The sequence below is a fragment of the Blennius ocellaris genome (assembly GCF_963422515.1).
Source record: "Blennius ocellaris genome assembly, chromosome: 7".
Classification (NCBI taxonomy): Eukaryota; Metazoa; Chordata; class Actinopteri; order Blenniiformes; family Blenniidae; genus Blennius; species Blennius ocellaris.
In genome coordinates this window covers 28,127,614-28,144,140 of record NC_137656.1, presented here as the reverse complement: position 1 = coordinate 28,144,140, position 16,527 = coordinate 28,127,614, and the positions used below count along the sequence as shown (strand labels likewise).

At 43.6% G+C, this 16,527-nt stretch overlaps 1 protein-coding gene across 1 annotated transcript in view; it reads right to left on the bottom strand.

The window, feature by feature from the left end:
- znf608 (zinc finger protein 608) overlaps positions 1-16,527 on the bottom strand; it is a gene marked incomplete at both ends in the record, with an annotated part of 140,983 nt that overhangs the window by 34,123 nt on the left and 90,333 nt on the right. Inside the window, 3 exons of the mRNA XM_080499229.1 lie at positions 1,653-2,112; positions 3,079-5,521; positions 8,693-8,780. Coding sequence (XP_080355355.1) covers positions 1,653-2,112; positions 3,079-5,521; positions 8,693-8,780 — 2,991 coding nt within the window. The remainder of the gene's footprint in view (positions 1-1,652; positions 2,113-3,078; positions 5,522-8,692; positions 8,781-16,527) is intronic.

Sequence of the window (16,527 nt, the reverse complement as noted above, 5' to 3'; positions counted from 1 at the left end):
ATAGCCCTCAACAAGGGACCCCGGACTCCATACTCCCGGAGCACCCCCCACAGGACGTCCCGAGGGACGCGGTCGAATGCCTTCTCCAGATCCACAAAACACATGTGGACTGGTTGGGCGAACTCCCATGAACCCTTGAGCACCTGGTGGAGGGTCTAGAGCTGGTCCAGTGTTCCACCATCAGGAGAACCTGGTGGAGGGTCTAGAGCTGGTCCAGTGTTCCACCATCAGGAGAACCTGGTGGAGGGTATAGAGCTGGTCCAGTGTTCCACCATCAGGAGAATCTGGTGGAGGGTATAGAGCTGGTCCAGTGTTCCACCATCAGGAGCACCTGGTGGAGGGTATAGAGCTGGTCCAGTGTTCCACGACCAGGACAAAAACCGCATTGTTCCTCTTGGATCCGAGGTTCGACTAACGGCCGGACCCTCCTCTCCAGTACCCTGGAATAGATTTTTCTGGGGAGGCTGAGGAGTGTGATCCCTCTGTAGTTGGAACACACCCTCCGATCCCCCTTCTTGAAGAGAGGGACCACCACCCCAGGACCACCTGGGACCTCTGAGGAGGCAGTATTTATAATTTTTAATGTTCACTACCCAAGCATTCACATTGCATATATTGCAATATAAAAACGATACAGAAAGGAAAATAGCAACAGTAATTATTCAAGATATCCATGAATTTGTAAGCAAGTTGCAGATATTATTTCAGATACATGAGACCACCAAAAATGAATAGAAAATGGAATAATAATAATAATAATAATATTAATGGTTTTGGTTCAAGGTCCAAATTAGTCTTTTTTTTGGACTAATAAATAACTAATAAAGTTTTTGACATCTGGAATTCATAAAAGCTTTACACTGCATTTGCCATTAAAATCATAATTCCCAAAGAACAACATTAGTGTTACTGTGGCCCAATGCCAATAAATGTAGATTCCCCACTTCTTGCATTTATCTATTTCTTTTAATAAATTGAATGTCCATTTATTATTATTATTATCGTCGTCGTTGTTATTATTTTTTTCCCCCAATTGACTATTGTAACCTTTGTTGGGCCAAGAAAACAAAACCAATTGAGATCGAAATGTGTTTTACAAGCATGACCTGGCCAAGAGATCTGGAGCACACATCACATTCTTAGATTTCAAAACATATAAAACTGATTTAACACAATTAACAGCACCCAATATTTAAAATGAGAAAGATTCATGTGGACTAATAATAGAATGCAGATTTTTAGCAGACTAGTTACCAGGAATGGCATTTTCCTGGCACTTTGCACCTAATACTGTTATTTTGTTATGTGTGACAAGCTGAGTCAACTTTGAATCATTTAAAAATTGTGAGGCAAGGCTAAGTTCCTTTTCCTGGAAAGCAAAACATGGTCAAATAAGTCAAAGCTACTGGGCTTCATGGTGGAGGTTCCAAAGCTAAGGGCATCGCTGAATAGGAATACGGCTAAATGCTGGATTATATGTTCAAAAGTAAGATATATTGAAAGAGGGACTTCAACAAGGTATGTTCTGTGTCTCATTGCATTGCTCTATTCACTGGCTACCTCACATTTAGTGGTGTCACCAGGTAACTACGCCCAGCACCAAAAAACAGTGAACTTTTACCTTGAATTGAAACCCCGTCTCAGATTCTTACCTGGGTAATTGTGGACCAGGTTGGGAGAGACCCCTCTGTAGGAGCCCCCGCTGCTTTCACACATGGCTAGGTAAGGTGGATAGGAAGACTGCTGGTACTGGATGTAGGGCTGCTGGGGAGTCATTGGAGGGGACACTGCTGCCCGAGCACTTTGGGACTCCTCCGACAGCCCTCCTATCGGCTCCTGGTCCTGCTCCTCCAGCTCCTCCAGCCGGTCTGAATCCTCCGCTTCGATGGTGGCAGGGAAGTTCATGGACGGTCCGTGAAGCCTGGATTTTTTAGCATTGGAGCCTCCTCTTTCTCCTCCTGAGGTCATCTTCGTCCCGGCAAGATCCATGGCAGTTCCCCATTCTTTTCCAATGTCTGTTTCGCCCTCCTTGGCCTCTTCCATGTGTTGCCTTTGCAGCTCTGAGTATTTATTGTGAGCGAGGCGATGAGCCCAGGCCGGGCCGTCTGAGGGCTAGATCGATGGGGACAAGTGTTGGTGCTAGTTGCAGTGTTTCCCCTATAATTCTTTATTAACAGTGGTGGGTGGGAGTCATTTTGTGGTCAGTGCAACTTCGATCCATGTCTCTGTCCCACTTCAGGCCTTTTTAAAAAATAAACTTTACCACTTTGTCTGTTTAGCTTATGACAGCAATTCACTTATGACTTTTATTTGTACATTTGTTCCTTTTAGGAGGGGTTGAAGAATTTCTTGCTGCGGCGGCCCACCGCTGCTGAATGACTATAGAGGAAACACTGTGCAGAACAGAGCCATAGACACACCATCTATCACTGGCTCTGGGTGTGATGTTGATGAATGATGATGACATTTCAACAGCAGGCGCCCATTCAGAAGTGGGATGTGAGGTGTGTGGTGTTCCTCTTAATGACATGAATCAAGACATATCTCACACATCAAGTGCAGAATTTAGGCCACTCTAAAGGAAAGAAAGAACCTGCCCTTCCCCAACATGGCTTTCATTTAATCCAAACAATTTTCTTTTTTTGTACATGACCCAACATGGCTAGCATTTGTGGTTAACTGCATCATAAGGTGACATGAGTAAAAATCTGTACAAGCTTTTTTTTTTTAAAAAAAGCAAATCATATCAAAACACTTATGTAGCAGATAGTTTTTTTATATAGCTAAAGTTGCAAATGTCAGATTTTACTACAATATTTCTCTGTCTAAACCAAAACACATGCATCCATTAAGTTGGACTACATGATTGTGATTTCAACTGAAATGACTGTAGTAGCATGTCAAAGTCAAGCTACAGCACCACAGAAGCCATATGGTTGTTGTTGTTAGCACCTACCAGTTTATCTGTACACACCGTGTGTGATTAATCTCTTTGTGACACGCAACAGCAGCCATTAAAGCACACCAACAACACCATCAGCAGGCGGCGGCAGGTTATAGACAGAGGGAGAAACTTACACTGGAAAAGGAAACATTTGAGTCCAGATCTGTCTGACTGTTTGGGTTGTGGAGTGAAGAAGATGAGGAAGAAGAGGGTGACTTGATGTCATCGCAGTCTTTCATCGATATCTGGTGCTGCTCCACCATGCCACCATGCACCCCCTTTATGGCCAGACTCTGTGCCCTTTCTCCTCTCTCACTCATCTCCACGTAGGACAGGATGGGTTTGGGGCAACAGCCTTTAGCACCGTCTGGACATTTACCTACAATGGAACCACCAGCTGAACACCCAACCATGTGTTTAACATCCTCACTGTCTCTTACCCCTTGCCCCCTTTGCTTGGCACTGGGGGTCTGGTCACAGCACTTTGAACCCATTAACAGTTTCTGGTCCATGTACAGTCCTCTGGAGTATTGACCGTAGTACAGCGACTGGGCCAAAGCTGTCTGAGTCTGACTCATAGCCAGCTGGAGCTGAGACTGAGGTGGACCGTCACCTTTCTTAGAATCAGGAAACTCTTGGGATAGGGTTTTGTCTTCCTCGTTCATGTCTTCTTTTCTGTCTTTCCCTTTGGACTCATGGGAAGAACCTTTGTGGAAACCAGCACTGCTGCTGTTCTGCCTCTCTGACTGCATGTACCCTTGTAGGTAGTAGGGCTCGTAGGTGTGGTAATATGGGGACTGGGGGTCTTTTGATGACGGGACAGATGCGGTCGGTGGAGTTTTACCAGAGTTACTATGGGTACTGTTGGAGCTCACCTCAGAAGAACTTGATGAACCAGACTTGGATCTGAGCCCTTCTGACCGACATTCTGAAGATCCACCGTCATCTCCGGCATCTGAGATGTCAGAGTAAGCAGGGCTGTTGTTCTTGCTGCTGTCGGCTGCTGTCAGACAAGCCCCTCCTGCATCAAGCCTCGATGAACCACCAATGGAGGGACTGGGGGCATTATCGGTGAATGTGTAGACCTTGTCTGCCTCAGCACGGATACTGGCCATCCTACTTTCCTGGGTTTCTGTGAGTCCATTCATTACATCCTGTTTACTGAGGTGCTCTTTAAGAAGGCTTCCAGGAATTTCCTTATTGCCGATCTTAGATCCACTACTACAATCTTCCATTTTTATTCCATTGCTGTCACCATTAGATGTCCTCATTGGTGCTTCTTTGTTGTTTTTGTCCTTAACTTTCCGCTTTTCCTTTTTCCTGGTGTCTTTACCGCAGGCGACCAGGGTGGCCTTCACCAGGCTGGGCTCCACAACAATACTCAGCTTTGGTTTGATGGGTTTCAGGGGGAGATTTTTACTTGTGAGGCCTACAGCTGCCATCGGAGCTGGCTGCTGTGAGCTGACAGAATCTGTTGTACTGCTGGGATATGTTGTGTTTGGTATGGCAATCAGTTTGGGTGGCGCAGGGGCTGGAGCAATTGGTCTGTTGGTTCGCAACTTGGACAACTTCTCTACCTTCCCATTAGCTTTCCTGCCCTTGTCACATGTACTTCCTTTCTTCTCGATTAAACCTTCGGCTTCCAGTTTGGGCATTTCAACTGAGGAGTTCCTGTCTGGGACCATGCAGTTCTCCAGAACCACCGTCATGTTAGAAATGATGGGCAAATTGCTCAGGTCATCGATCAGACCATCTTTAAGCAAAGAGGTTCTTCTGGTTTTGGAGTTGGCTGTAGGACTGTGGTCAGTACTGAGGAGTAGTCTTCTGTTCCCCACTGTTGTTACTTTGTACAGAGGAGCAGGTTTCTTACATAAGCTATTGGCATTAGTATTGTTGTTTGTCTCTGAGAGGTCATACGTCAAATTATTCAAAGTTTCCTCACAGTCTGATAGTCGATCCTCACTCTCACCATCCTTCAAGGGTTCAATCTCAGGCTTCCTCTGTTCTTCAGCTTCCAGATGTGCATGTGTCTGATGATAGCGCAGGCCGTTGATGTGCTTGTAGCGTTTCGTGCAGTTTGGGTGGGGGCAGTCAATGAGGATGGGTGGGGGAGGTGGTGAGGAGGCACAGCCTCCACCCGGATCCATGAATGAAGGGTCAGATTTGCCCTGTGGCGTTGACGGGGCACTTCGAGACTTTGCTCGAATCCTCTTTCCATTTCCATTCTTTATTTCATCTGAGGACACCATGCTAAGGTCCAAGTCAGATGGAGGTTTGTTCTTTCGTTTCCCAGAAGAGAGAGAATTGGCAGGTTTCACCTCCTCCACAGTGAAAAAAGATGGAGGTGGTCTGCAGTTGCTGTTGATGAGATTCAGGCTGCTTCTCCTTCCCTTGGTGTGAATGGCTGCCGCTGTTCCTGCTACACCACCGCCTCGGCTTCTGTGCTGCGACAAACCCCTGACCTTGGAGGCAGTGGCTGGCTCCACACACGGTCGCTCGGCCATGGCCATTCGCATTCGTTTTCCTCGGCCGCGACCACCTGGCAACTCAGGGTCACTGGAGGGTGATTCACAAAACCTGCACAGAGGACCAGAACAAAAACAATCTTGAAATGGAACTCTTCTTCATTAGTGGTCAAAGTTTACATATATTTGTTCACACACTAAATTGAGAAAGGTGATGCTCATGTTGTATTCAATCCATCTTATGAAGAGTTGTCACCCTTCAGTGTTCTTCGTTGTACAAACTTTAATCATAATTTAGATTTTCACTCATATCCTTAATAGTTCCAGTGCAATTTTTTTCTCATTGTTAATCGACGACAGAGTTGACAACAGCCAAGTATGCATCGTATGGTGCAAGGCTGTACTGAACAATATATTATCGGGAGCTTTCATGTTCCAGTTGCTGTACCTGCAGTATGTGGCAAGGTTGCTGTCATTTGTGTGGCTGGGTGTGTTGATTTCCTTTCTTACTGTGCAGTGGAATGCATGTTACCTCACAGGTTATTTCAGGTCACTTTTGCCTGTTAAATGAAACCCAGATAAAATGAAACCTTTTAAAGGTACTACACATCATTCCCAAAACCAAACTCTAGTGTTAAACAAAGGCCCTGAAAGACAATAGATTACTCCAGCATCATGTGAGCCACATCACCCACTAATCAGGCATCAAGATTATGTATTTGGTTTTTTATTCTGGACAAAGCTTTCTCTGTTTTTTGATTAGATTAAAAACCCTCATCTGAAATTTTGTATTCACCACTCGTCCCTTCTACTTTGAAGTTTTGTCATGCTGTTAACCACAGTGTGTTGCATCTTAATACAGGAGAAGCATTTCCACACACATATTGTTTCTTGTCTCAGAAAGTTCAAATCTCTGCTGTAGGAGCTAGACCCTGAACTTTGTTCATGTCTTTGTCTTTTAATGCTTTCATTATGACACTTTATCACATGATGAGTTCATGATAAATCCTCAGTGAATAAATTGTGACCTTGGAAAGACTGTTAGGGTATTAAATAGCTTATCAACAGATCAAACTGCAGAGCAAGTTGAAACTGAACTTCCTTGTCCCCCTCTGTGATTTTTAGATGATAAGATGATATCTCACATTTCCTGTGATGATTGTAATTACTTTTTCCCCTCATCAGCACGTCCCTGAATGTCACTGCAGCTGCTCCAACATGCAACCGGAACTGAATTTATTTAATCACCGTTTCAGAGATTATTTAGAGTTTTGGTCCATCCATCCATCCACCCACCCATCTCAGCAATTAATGTTCTGTGGGATATTTGCATTCGTTTCTGAAGATATGATAACTCTTTTCAAGCATCTTCATCTTAGAAACCGAGGAAGACACAAGCTGCTTTTTCTGTACTTGAGATGGTCAATGTCACAGGTTTCTCACTGTGAACTTACAAATCCTTAATTCAGATTTATTCAATAAGGTGGGACAGAGCGTCAAATTGGGAGCATTTTATTCCTCACAATTATGGACAGAAACAGCTTCAGGCTTTACTGTCTCACGGTCACAATGACAGTCTAAGTGGAAAAAGCAATTTAGTTTGTTTGTGAGATTTAGCTGTAATTGCCATGACAACAGTCATTAACATACAGTCGGAAGAATTGAGAGGCTGAGTGAGGAGGGACGGACACGCTGAGCACTCACTAAAAGCTCTCATCAATGATGGAAAGTGAAGAGCATTGTTTTTCTTCCTTTTGTTTTTTAATAAAGCAAATTGTGAAACTGCAACTGACAGCCTCAGAGCTCATTGAACCTTTTTATCATCCTTAACAACACCAAGTGGTCCATTCAGTTCATAAAATAAACAATCATGAGTGCAGAAAGATGCCAAAGAGAATGAGAATAAAACAGTTGATAAAGCAGCAAATTACACAAACATTTTCACAGAACTGATTTCAAAGATCATTTTTAAGTTCTGATGTATATGTAGACATTTATAGAAACACAAAACTCATAATGGCTGAAGATATTGGATCAATGAACAACTCACTAAAGTGAAACTTTCAGAATTCAAATGCATAACGAAACATGCAAATTAAGTTGCAGTCTATTGTTCTGACGCCTTTAAAATCCACGACAGTATAAATAAAGGTTTCAGAGTAAATTTTCATTATGAATAGAACACAATTATTGTTGAGAAATTTGGGGAGATTGTTTTGTTTATGGGCTCTTTGACATCAAGGCAAGGGGAGATTGTGAAACAACCTGCTTGACTGTCACAAGTATAACCTGGTTGGATTCACAGGTGGAACTTATCTAATGCTCCTTCTCTTTGTGGCGGGAGTGGATCTAAACCAACTGTCAGAGAACTCGGGGTCTTGTCAACGCTCTGCTTCATCCCCTGAAGGGACGACAGTGTCATTTGAGTGCTCTCTTAGGTTCCCACCCACTTCATTTTCTCCCATCAAAATGTCTGTGGCGCCACCAGTTGGCTGAGATCAGATTGATTGACAGGTTGTGATTGTGACTTTTTGTATTTAGCATTAGCAACATCTAGCCAGGCAGAAAAGAGTTAGAGAACTGGGCTGGATATTAAGATAGAGAGTGAAACAAGACCAGGAGCTGGACATTGCTGAAACAACTAAAGATGTCCTACCTCCCCAAAGAAGAAGAGCTCTCGCTTTGAGTGTGACAGGAAAACAGTTATCCTGTACAGACCCGGAAAAACAACCATGCTTTGCTCAATAACTGACTAAATTTGTTTACAGGTCTTTTATGTCCTCTGATGAAAAACAGTTTCCAAGCACAGTGACATCTAAAGTCTTGAATCTTCATCAACATCTCCAAATAGTTTGAGAGCAGTTATTCCTGCAAGGGAAATAGAGCAAATTACATATAAAACTGATTTTCCAGGACAGAATAATGCTAATGTCACATAAATAGTCTTTTTGCTCACGTTTGCAGGGCCTAAGAAATAAGCTTTACTTTGGGTTGCATTTGGTCCAAATTCTCTTTTTATTTGTCCATGGTTGTACATTCTTTAAACAATTTTACCTTTATAAACATACACGAGGAGTTACATCCTGTCAGTTAGGCTATTCATTTTCATGAACGACGCAATCTGCATGGTAATTAACCTTTTCAGAGATGCGGGCTGAATGATCGTGATTCTTAGTTCCAAAACGTTTTTTGTTGCGGCCACCAACTTCCTGCTCCCGCTTGCTGCAGTCACAGATGGCTGACTTCACTCGGCTGACAGAAAGACAGAAAAAGCTGGAGTTACCTTGGTGGCGCCCAGTCGTGCTTGGTGCAGTCTAACAGAGTTCCCACGTACGTCCTCTTCCTCCACGTCACATTCACCACCAGCACCCCTGCCAAACACACAGGACAGAGACTCGTATCAGTTATGATGCTCAATTGGCAGGAGCCGGACTGAAAGCTGGGGTTTTATGTATTAACTCTAAGCTTGAATAAACCACACAAACCTTCCCTGAGAAATTTTTTTTTCGCACAATACTAGTGCAGGTAGCATATTTGCAATACTTTCAGTCAGTCATATTTATGTTCCACAACAGCTTGTACTTGAACTTTTACAGAAATTCACTCAGAATCATATAAAATTGAAAAACTTAGAAGCTGTAAAATGTATGTAAAGAACAGATACAGACATGTACATTGCATGCTTCATTGCACATTTATCCAATTGAATAAAATATTTTGTGCAATCTGGGACACCTCATACTCCGTATTCGTGAAGGCAAACACACTAAAGCCAGTGTTTTATTTTTTCTTTTGCACCCCAGTCAGGCTCGGCCAGTGTTGCCACAGTTACTTTAAAAAACAAATCTGATTACTGATTACTAGTGGCTCCTTTAAAAAGTAACTTAGTTACTCCACAGATTGCTTGTTTTTAAAAGTAACTAAGTTAGATTCCAAGTTAGTTTTTTAGTTCCTTTCAGCAGCTGAACATATAAATTACAACTGGTTTTGCTAAAAACTCTGCTGACCCCGGCCTCCTGCACCATCTATATACATATTTAACCTTTGACCTTCATTCTCTGTTCTATTTATATGTGACTCACGCTTTGATCATCACATTTTTACTATTACTGCTATTTATTGACCCAGAGATGTAGTTGTAGTCTGTTTCTTTCTTTCTTTTTATTTATTTGAACTGCCTGCTCTATGATTGATTGAAAGATTGATTTAAAAAGAGGGAGCTTATTGCAATATTAAGATTTATTAATGACAATGGTTGGTTCTAATTCTTTTCTGTTAAATGCACCATTAGAGCTGGTTGGCCCGTGATTGGCTGAGAGTGGAGAAGGGGGCGGGTCAGATGACTGCATGCACTGTGTGTCCGTTTGGCGGAGAATGGAGGAGCGGCTGGTTCTGTTAAATAATAAAGCGGCTGTGCAGACAAGAAACTCGTCTTTTTGGACCCTACAACAGTAACGCACAGTGACTTGGACAAGTAACTATAATCTGATTACTGGTTTGGAAATAGTAACGCGTTAGATTACTGGTTACTGGACAAAGTTTAACCAATTAACGTGTTACCAGCATCATTGGACTCGGCCCACAGTGTTTCCCATTAATAGATGGAGGTGGAAGCTCATCTATTAATGGTTCAAGTTAAAGAGGGTGTCATCAGGTACTGTTGTTCAGCCCATGAGTGCATCAGGAGCAGATACTATAGCAATGGTCACAACACACCCTGCGTGGTTTTAGTCCGGACGTTTTGTGGGGAGGCCACAGCCGCCACTTTTTTCTGAAAACGTGGGGAGGGAGTGGCAAGAGCAGGGAGGGAGTACGTCAAGGCAAGGTGTAAGTATGTGGCTGCACGCCACGCCTGGCTGTGAGCGGCTGCTACATCATATGTTGCACAGGTGGTAAGTGAGTCGTAGGTGCTTACAACATAAGATCTCCGTGCGATTGCCATGTAATCGTATGGAGGCCACACTGACACATGGCGCTAACGTATGGTGTCCTTGCTCACTCGCATGTTATAAGTATGTGCAAGTGCAATGAACGTGGGTTTTTCCGCCGATGCTGGGGGGAATAGGTTTCATCCCAGATAGAAGATTCTTCCAAGATGGCGGCGCGTGCAGACGCAGCGGCTCGTAGCTCCGTGTTTTGTGTGTTGTTTTTGTTTGTTTCGTTTGCCCACACGTTCACAAACCGCACCCACAGCCCACAAGAGCTAACCGCAGTTGGATATGGCATGATTAGACCAACTGCGGAGGATTTTCACCGCTCTCACGCCATTCCTGTCGAGATCGCCTAGGTCACCGGGCGCTCCATGGATTGTTGTCGGCGCCGGCAAGCGCCGGAGATGGAGGAGGGATAGGAAGCAAAAGCGGGGATGCCGCGCAGGCGCGCGGGCCAGACTGAGTCGCGACACACACAAGCCTCCCCTGCCGAGCATGTTTGTGACCAACGTCGCTCCATCACGCACAAAATGGACGAACTGAAACTGCTCATGGAAGGGAACCATCATGTCCGGGACTGCTGTGTTTCAATCATATCGGAAACTTGGCTCCAACCGCAGATCCCCGACGAGGCTGTGCAGCTAGCAGGCCGCTCGCTACACCGGTGCGACCGCAACCAAGACTCGGGTAAGAGCAGATCGGGGTGGGTTGTGTATTTACGTGCACAACGACTGGTCCACAAACAATATAACTACACACACATACTGTTCGTCGGACATAGAATACATTTCCATTAAAACACGGCCCTTCTTTTTGCCCAGAGAGCTAACAGCAGTGCTTATCACAGCTGTTTACATACCACCCGATGCTAACACTAGCACAGCTCTCTCTCTATTGTCCGACACCATACACGCACTACAAAGGGCCCACCCTGACGGGGCACACATTGTTGCGGGTGATTTTAATCAGGCAAACTTAAAATCTGTCCTGCCTAAGTTTCATCAGCATGTAATGTGTTCCATGAGAGGGTTATACACACTTGACCACATCTACACAAACATTAAACATGCATACAGAGCCACACAACTCCCACACTTGGGCCAGTCAGACCACCTCTCTCTGCTCCTCACCCCTACCTACACCCCGCTGAGAAGAAGGAAACCTCGGACCAAGACCATCACGACTTGGCCAGAGGATGCTCTTCACCTGCTACAGGACTGTTTCTCTCAGACGGAGTGGAGCGTCTTTGAACACCAGGACCTGTCGGAACACACAGAGGCCGTTTTGTCCTACATTCAGTTCTGCACTGGGACTGTAACTGTGGACAAACGCACCCGGGTGTTTCCGAACCAGAAACCATGGATGACCAGCCAAGTCAAGACGCTCCTCAGAGACCGAGGCTTCTGGTCCAGAGACAGTGATGTGTACAGCGCGGCCAGAGCTGACCTGAAGAGGGGCATCAGGCAAGCAAAGAGGGACTACAGGGAGCGAATAGAGACTCACCTCTCTAACAACAACCCCAGGCAGGTGTAGCAGGGTGTTCAGCAGATCCCCAACTTCAGAGGGCAGTCCAACATACCAGGTGACCCAAGCGCGGCGCTAGCCGAAGAGCTGAATGCTTTCTTTGCTCGCTTCGAGGTCCCAGCCCAGCAGTCTGCAGTCGCCCTGCAACCCTCCAGCTGTCTTTATTTATTTTCTCACCCCGCTGCGATTTTAAACTGTGTGTTTTTTTACGTAGCAATACATTACTATTCACCCTCGGTCACTGAAATGTAACAAATGTAAAAAAACCTTTAAAAGTTAGAGCGTTGGGCCCGTTGGCTGTAGAAGGCGTGTGCGTCACCTGTACAGGAGGTGAATCTGTAGCCGAACGCAGTGAAAGTTCCTCGTGCACTAAAAGTGCTACGTTGTGTCTGCGTGCTCCCAAATCCGAACGGAACCCCAAATTTTGCCCATGGTTTTTACACATAGACAGCATGCACTTGCAAGTATGGCGGGTTTAGTCAGGCTGCACATAAGCACAAAGCAGCAACAGAGTCGTACCTGGAAGCATCAGATCTGCATGAAACCATAATGGTGAAAGTCTAGAGTTGGTTTGAAATAGGAACTCTGATACTCAGGGATGAGTCAAAACATCCCAGAGGTGTAGACAAGCATCATTAGAACATTAGAAAAAAATCAAAGGAGAAGACAAAGAGCTGGTCATTATGGACTTCATGTACAGCTGCCTCATCTCAACCCCACATGTCTGTAACTCACATACAGATCTGGAAACAAAAACATTCCCAAGAGAATTTTCTTTTTATCTTCAACTTCACATCCAGTCTGAAATTAGCCAGACTGGCTACTTTTACTTGACAGCTTTTAAAAAAGATTTTGTTCTGATATGTAGGAATGAACAGAGGCTTGAAACTTTAGAATCTTAGAAGATGCTTAGTGAGTGTTTTCCATATCCTCAGGGTCTGTTCAGGTTTGAATTGAGCTGCTCTCTTTTTCTTGGTTGTAAAGAAAATCCCTCTGGGCTACACTTGCTAGATGAAGATGTTTCATGCACAAAGTTTGGGGGTGGGTTTGGTTTTTGGACACAAACACAAGCCTCACTTATAATAATTTACACAAATGCCCAAAAAGACATATTTCCATTGCAAGTCATGAGCTCATTTGCACAGAAGAATCACAAATGAGCGAACAATAAGCTCACTGGTAAAGCCAGCTGGTTAATTTGGAAACGTAGTGAATGCTGCCAGTTTGGAGGAAAGTAGGTGGTCCAACAAAGAGAAGACTCTGGCTATGCTCAACCCATTTACTTTATAATGAAACCAACAAATCCTGCGAGGGTTCCTCTGGAGAAATCCACAGACGTAAGAACCTTACAGGACCCATGTTTCGCTATATTTCATGTTTCACAGTCCATCCTATGCTCATGCGGGATAATAATGTGGGTGATACAAACCCTAAACCCTGGGTGACGTAGCCAGCAGCTCAGCTGGTAGTTGTAGTAATGTACTGACACATCTCGGCCCTCGTTAGTCTTTTATTGTGGGAATAGCAGCAGGTTTCAAGAGGAGCTTCTGAGGAAGTCCAGTTTCAAAGTACCGTAGTTCTGGAAGCTTCTTTGGTGAAGAGTCGCTCACAAACAAACGTTGTTTGTGGAAAAGAACAACAAGTCCAGCCACATTGGCCACTGTGCTTCTTCTTCCACAAGACAAATAGTGAGGAACCATACTGGTACCTGAAGACACATTTTCTCCAGTGGACATGAAGGTGAAAACACATTTTCTCCAGTGGACATGAAGGTGAAAACACATTTTCTCCAGTGGACATGAAGGTGAAAACACATTTTCTCCAGTGGACATGAAGGTGAAAACACATTTTCTCCAGTGGACATGATGGTGAAAACACATTTTCTCCAGTGGACATGATGGTGAAAACACATTTTCTCCAGTGGACATGAAGGTGAAAACACATTTTCTCCAGTGGACATGAAGGTGAAAACACATTTTCTCCAGTGGACATGAAGGTGAAAACACATTTTCTCCAGTGGACATGATGGTGAAAACACATTTTCTCCAGTGGACATGAAGGTGAAAACACATTTTCTCCAGTGGACATGGAGGTGAAAACACATTTTCTCCAGTGGACATGAAGGTGAAAACACATTTTCTCCAGTGGACATGAAGGTGAAAACACATTTTCTCCAGTGGACATGAAGGTGAAAACACATTTTCTCCAGTGGACATGAAGGTGAAAACACATTTTCTCCAGTGGACATGAAGGTGAAAACACATTTTCTCCAGTGGACATGAAGGTGAAAACACATTTTCTCCAGTGGACATGAAGGTGAAAACACATTTTCTCCAGTGGACATGATGGTGAAAACACATTTTCTCCAGTGGACATGAAGGTGAAAACACATTTTCTCCAGTGGACATGAAGGTGAAAACACATTTTCTCCAGTGGACATGAAGGTGAAAACACATTTTCTCCAGTGGACATGAAGGTGAAGACAGTTGTGAAACAACAAAAACCATACTTGTACCTGAAAACACATTTTCTCCTTTTGTACTTTACATTGCAGTAAAATGAATTAATTTATTATGTAATTTTGCACGTAACAACTCGATGATTAATGCAAATGAATGAACATGATGAGTAATCGAAGCAAATAGAAATGCTAATCATTGCCCAGCATTAGTTTAAACTTAACCATGCAGAGATGAAACCCAGACGTGGACAAGATCCAAAGAAGCTGTTGTCCTGTAAAGACAAAACCTCTGATGCATTAAGGATAATCATTTAAAAAACAGATTATTTTCCAACACGTTGCTGTGATTAAATACAAAATTAGCTGTTACTCGTGGAGGGATTGTTCTGTGGTTGGGTTTCTTTCTATTGGCGGTGATGTAAACAAGACAACTGTGTTGTGAATTGACGGTAGTTAAGTAACACAGTATTGCTGCTCTGTAGACAGAAATAGAGCCAACAAAAGATGGGACAGTGCATTCTCACATGAACTATAAAGTGCAGATAAAGCAGCATCAACAGCAGTGGAGGTTTTCCTCGTCTCTCTCTCGTGTCCCTGAAGCCACCTCGGGTCTGAAACTGCCGTCCTATTTTTAGCAACATGACTCTGACTCTTCCTGGGAAGCCGCCAAAACACTTGAAGGCTTATCAGCTTGTCTCACTCCTGTGAAATTTACCTCTCCAGATTTTAACACCCTTTTAAAGCTCGTTTTAAAGTCGCGCCGAACAATTCCACTGATTCGTATGTCGGCGAGGCTGAGCAGAGACCAGGGAGCCGTTCAGGGTTTGTTTGTTATGATGCAGGAGAAAGAAAATATTCACTGTCATCATCTGAGTATGAGGACCAAGAGCAAACCCAGAGATGCGCTTTTCCTCCCCTTACACTGACCGCTGGAGTTTTACTTTAAACCTCAGGAAGCATTAAGGAAATGTTTCCTCTGAAGCCACAAACTCACCACAGCACCAGAAATCCTGAAACACAGGCGATTCAATAACACTGCAAGCAAAGCCGAGATTTGATCAATACTAGAAACGTGAAAATCAATGAAACAGACATTTTAGGTGATTTGAAAAGCAATACACTGCATGCACATAAGTAAATAGTTTTCCAGTTTATTGGCAACACGACAGGGTGAAATCATCCAGAGAGCTTTTCGCAATATGAGTCTGTAAAAAAACTTTACAATCAAATAATGTGACAACATGTTGGCTGTTTAACGTCTTCACACTCTCAGGTGACAAACAATACAAACAATCATGATGCTGTGCTGGAAATCCTTGCACACTTTAAAAAAAAACACTTCTGAAAACCATTGCTTGTGTAAAAGGCATTGCTGGTGTATCCTTCCAAAAGATATTTCAACTCTGGACATTTTAGAAAATTATTGCCAGTGAACTACGCTAAACAACACTGACAACACTTTGGAAAACCAATGTCTGTGGACAATTACTGCCAATTCTGAAAAAACGTCTGGGAACTATAGACGACAACATACTTGAAAACATCACTACATACTTATGTGAGCCAAAGGACACGTTTCTGAAACCAGCATCTGTGAACAACCCCTTAACAAATCCCTGTCTGAAAAAAGTAGAAAACCATTGTCTGTGACCCCAGATGCCACCTTCAATTTCTCAGTGACTGGTTGTGTGTATTCACACTGTTTAAGACAGAACTGTATGAAATCATTTTCACCTTAAAGGGTCATCAGTCTAATCCTGTCCACACCAGACAAAATCTTATTTTTTCTCTCCCTCGTTCTTTAAAAGTGTCCCATCCACACAGGAAACATCTGCAACACTATGGAAAGTACTCCAAATTATGTAGTACATAACCCAGGCCTGTAGGTGGCACTGTATTGCTGATGATATGGAGCATGTCGTCCGCCATTGTTGTTGTTGTAAAGTGACATTGTGGGATGATGACATCATCAGCAAATATGCGTCTTACCAGTTCACATGTCAAAGGTGGCATTTCCAAATCTACCCACACATTTAAAAAAACCCAAAACATTTTCAAGCTTCTAAAACAATGCGCCATGTGGATGATCTGTCAAAAAAAAACGAGCCGGCAGGACCCCATTTGTTATTGTGATGTTTCTTTTATTTTTCCACCTTGAGGCCCAATTTGACCCACTAAACATGTAAAAATGTTGAATTTTAT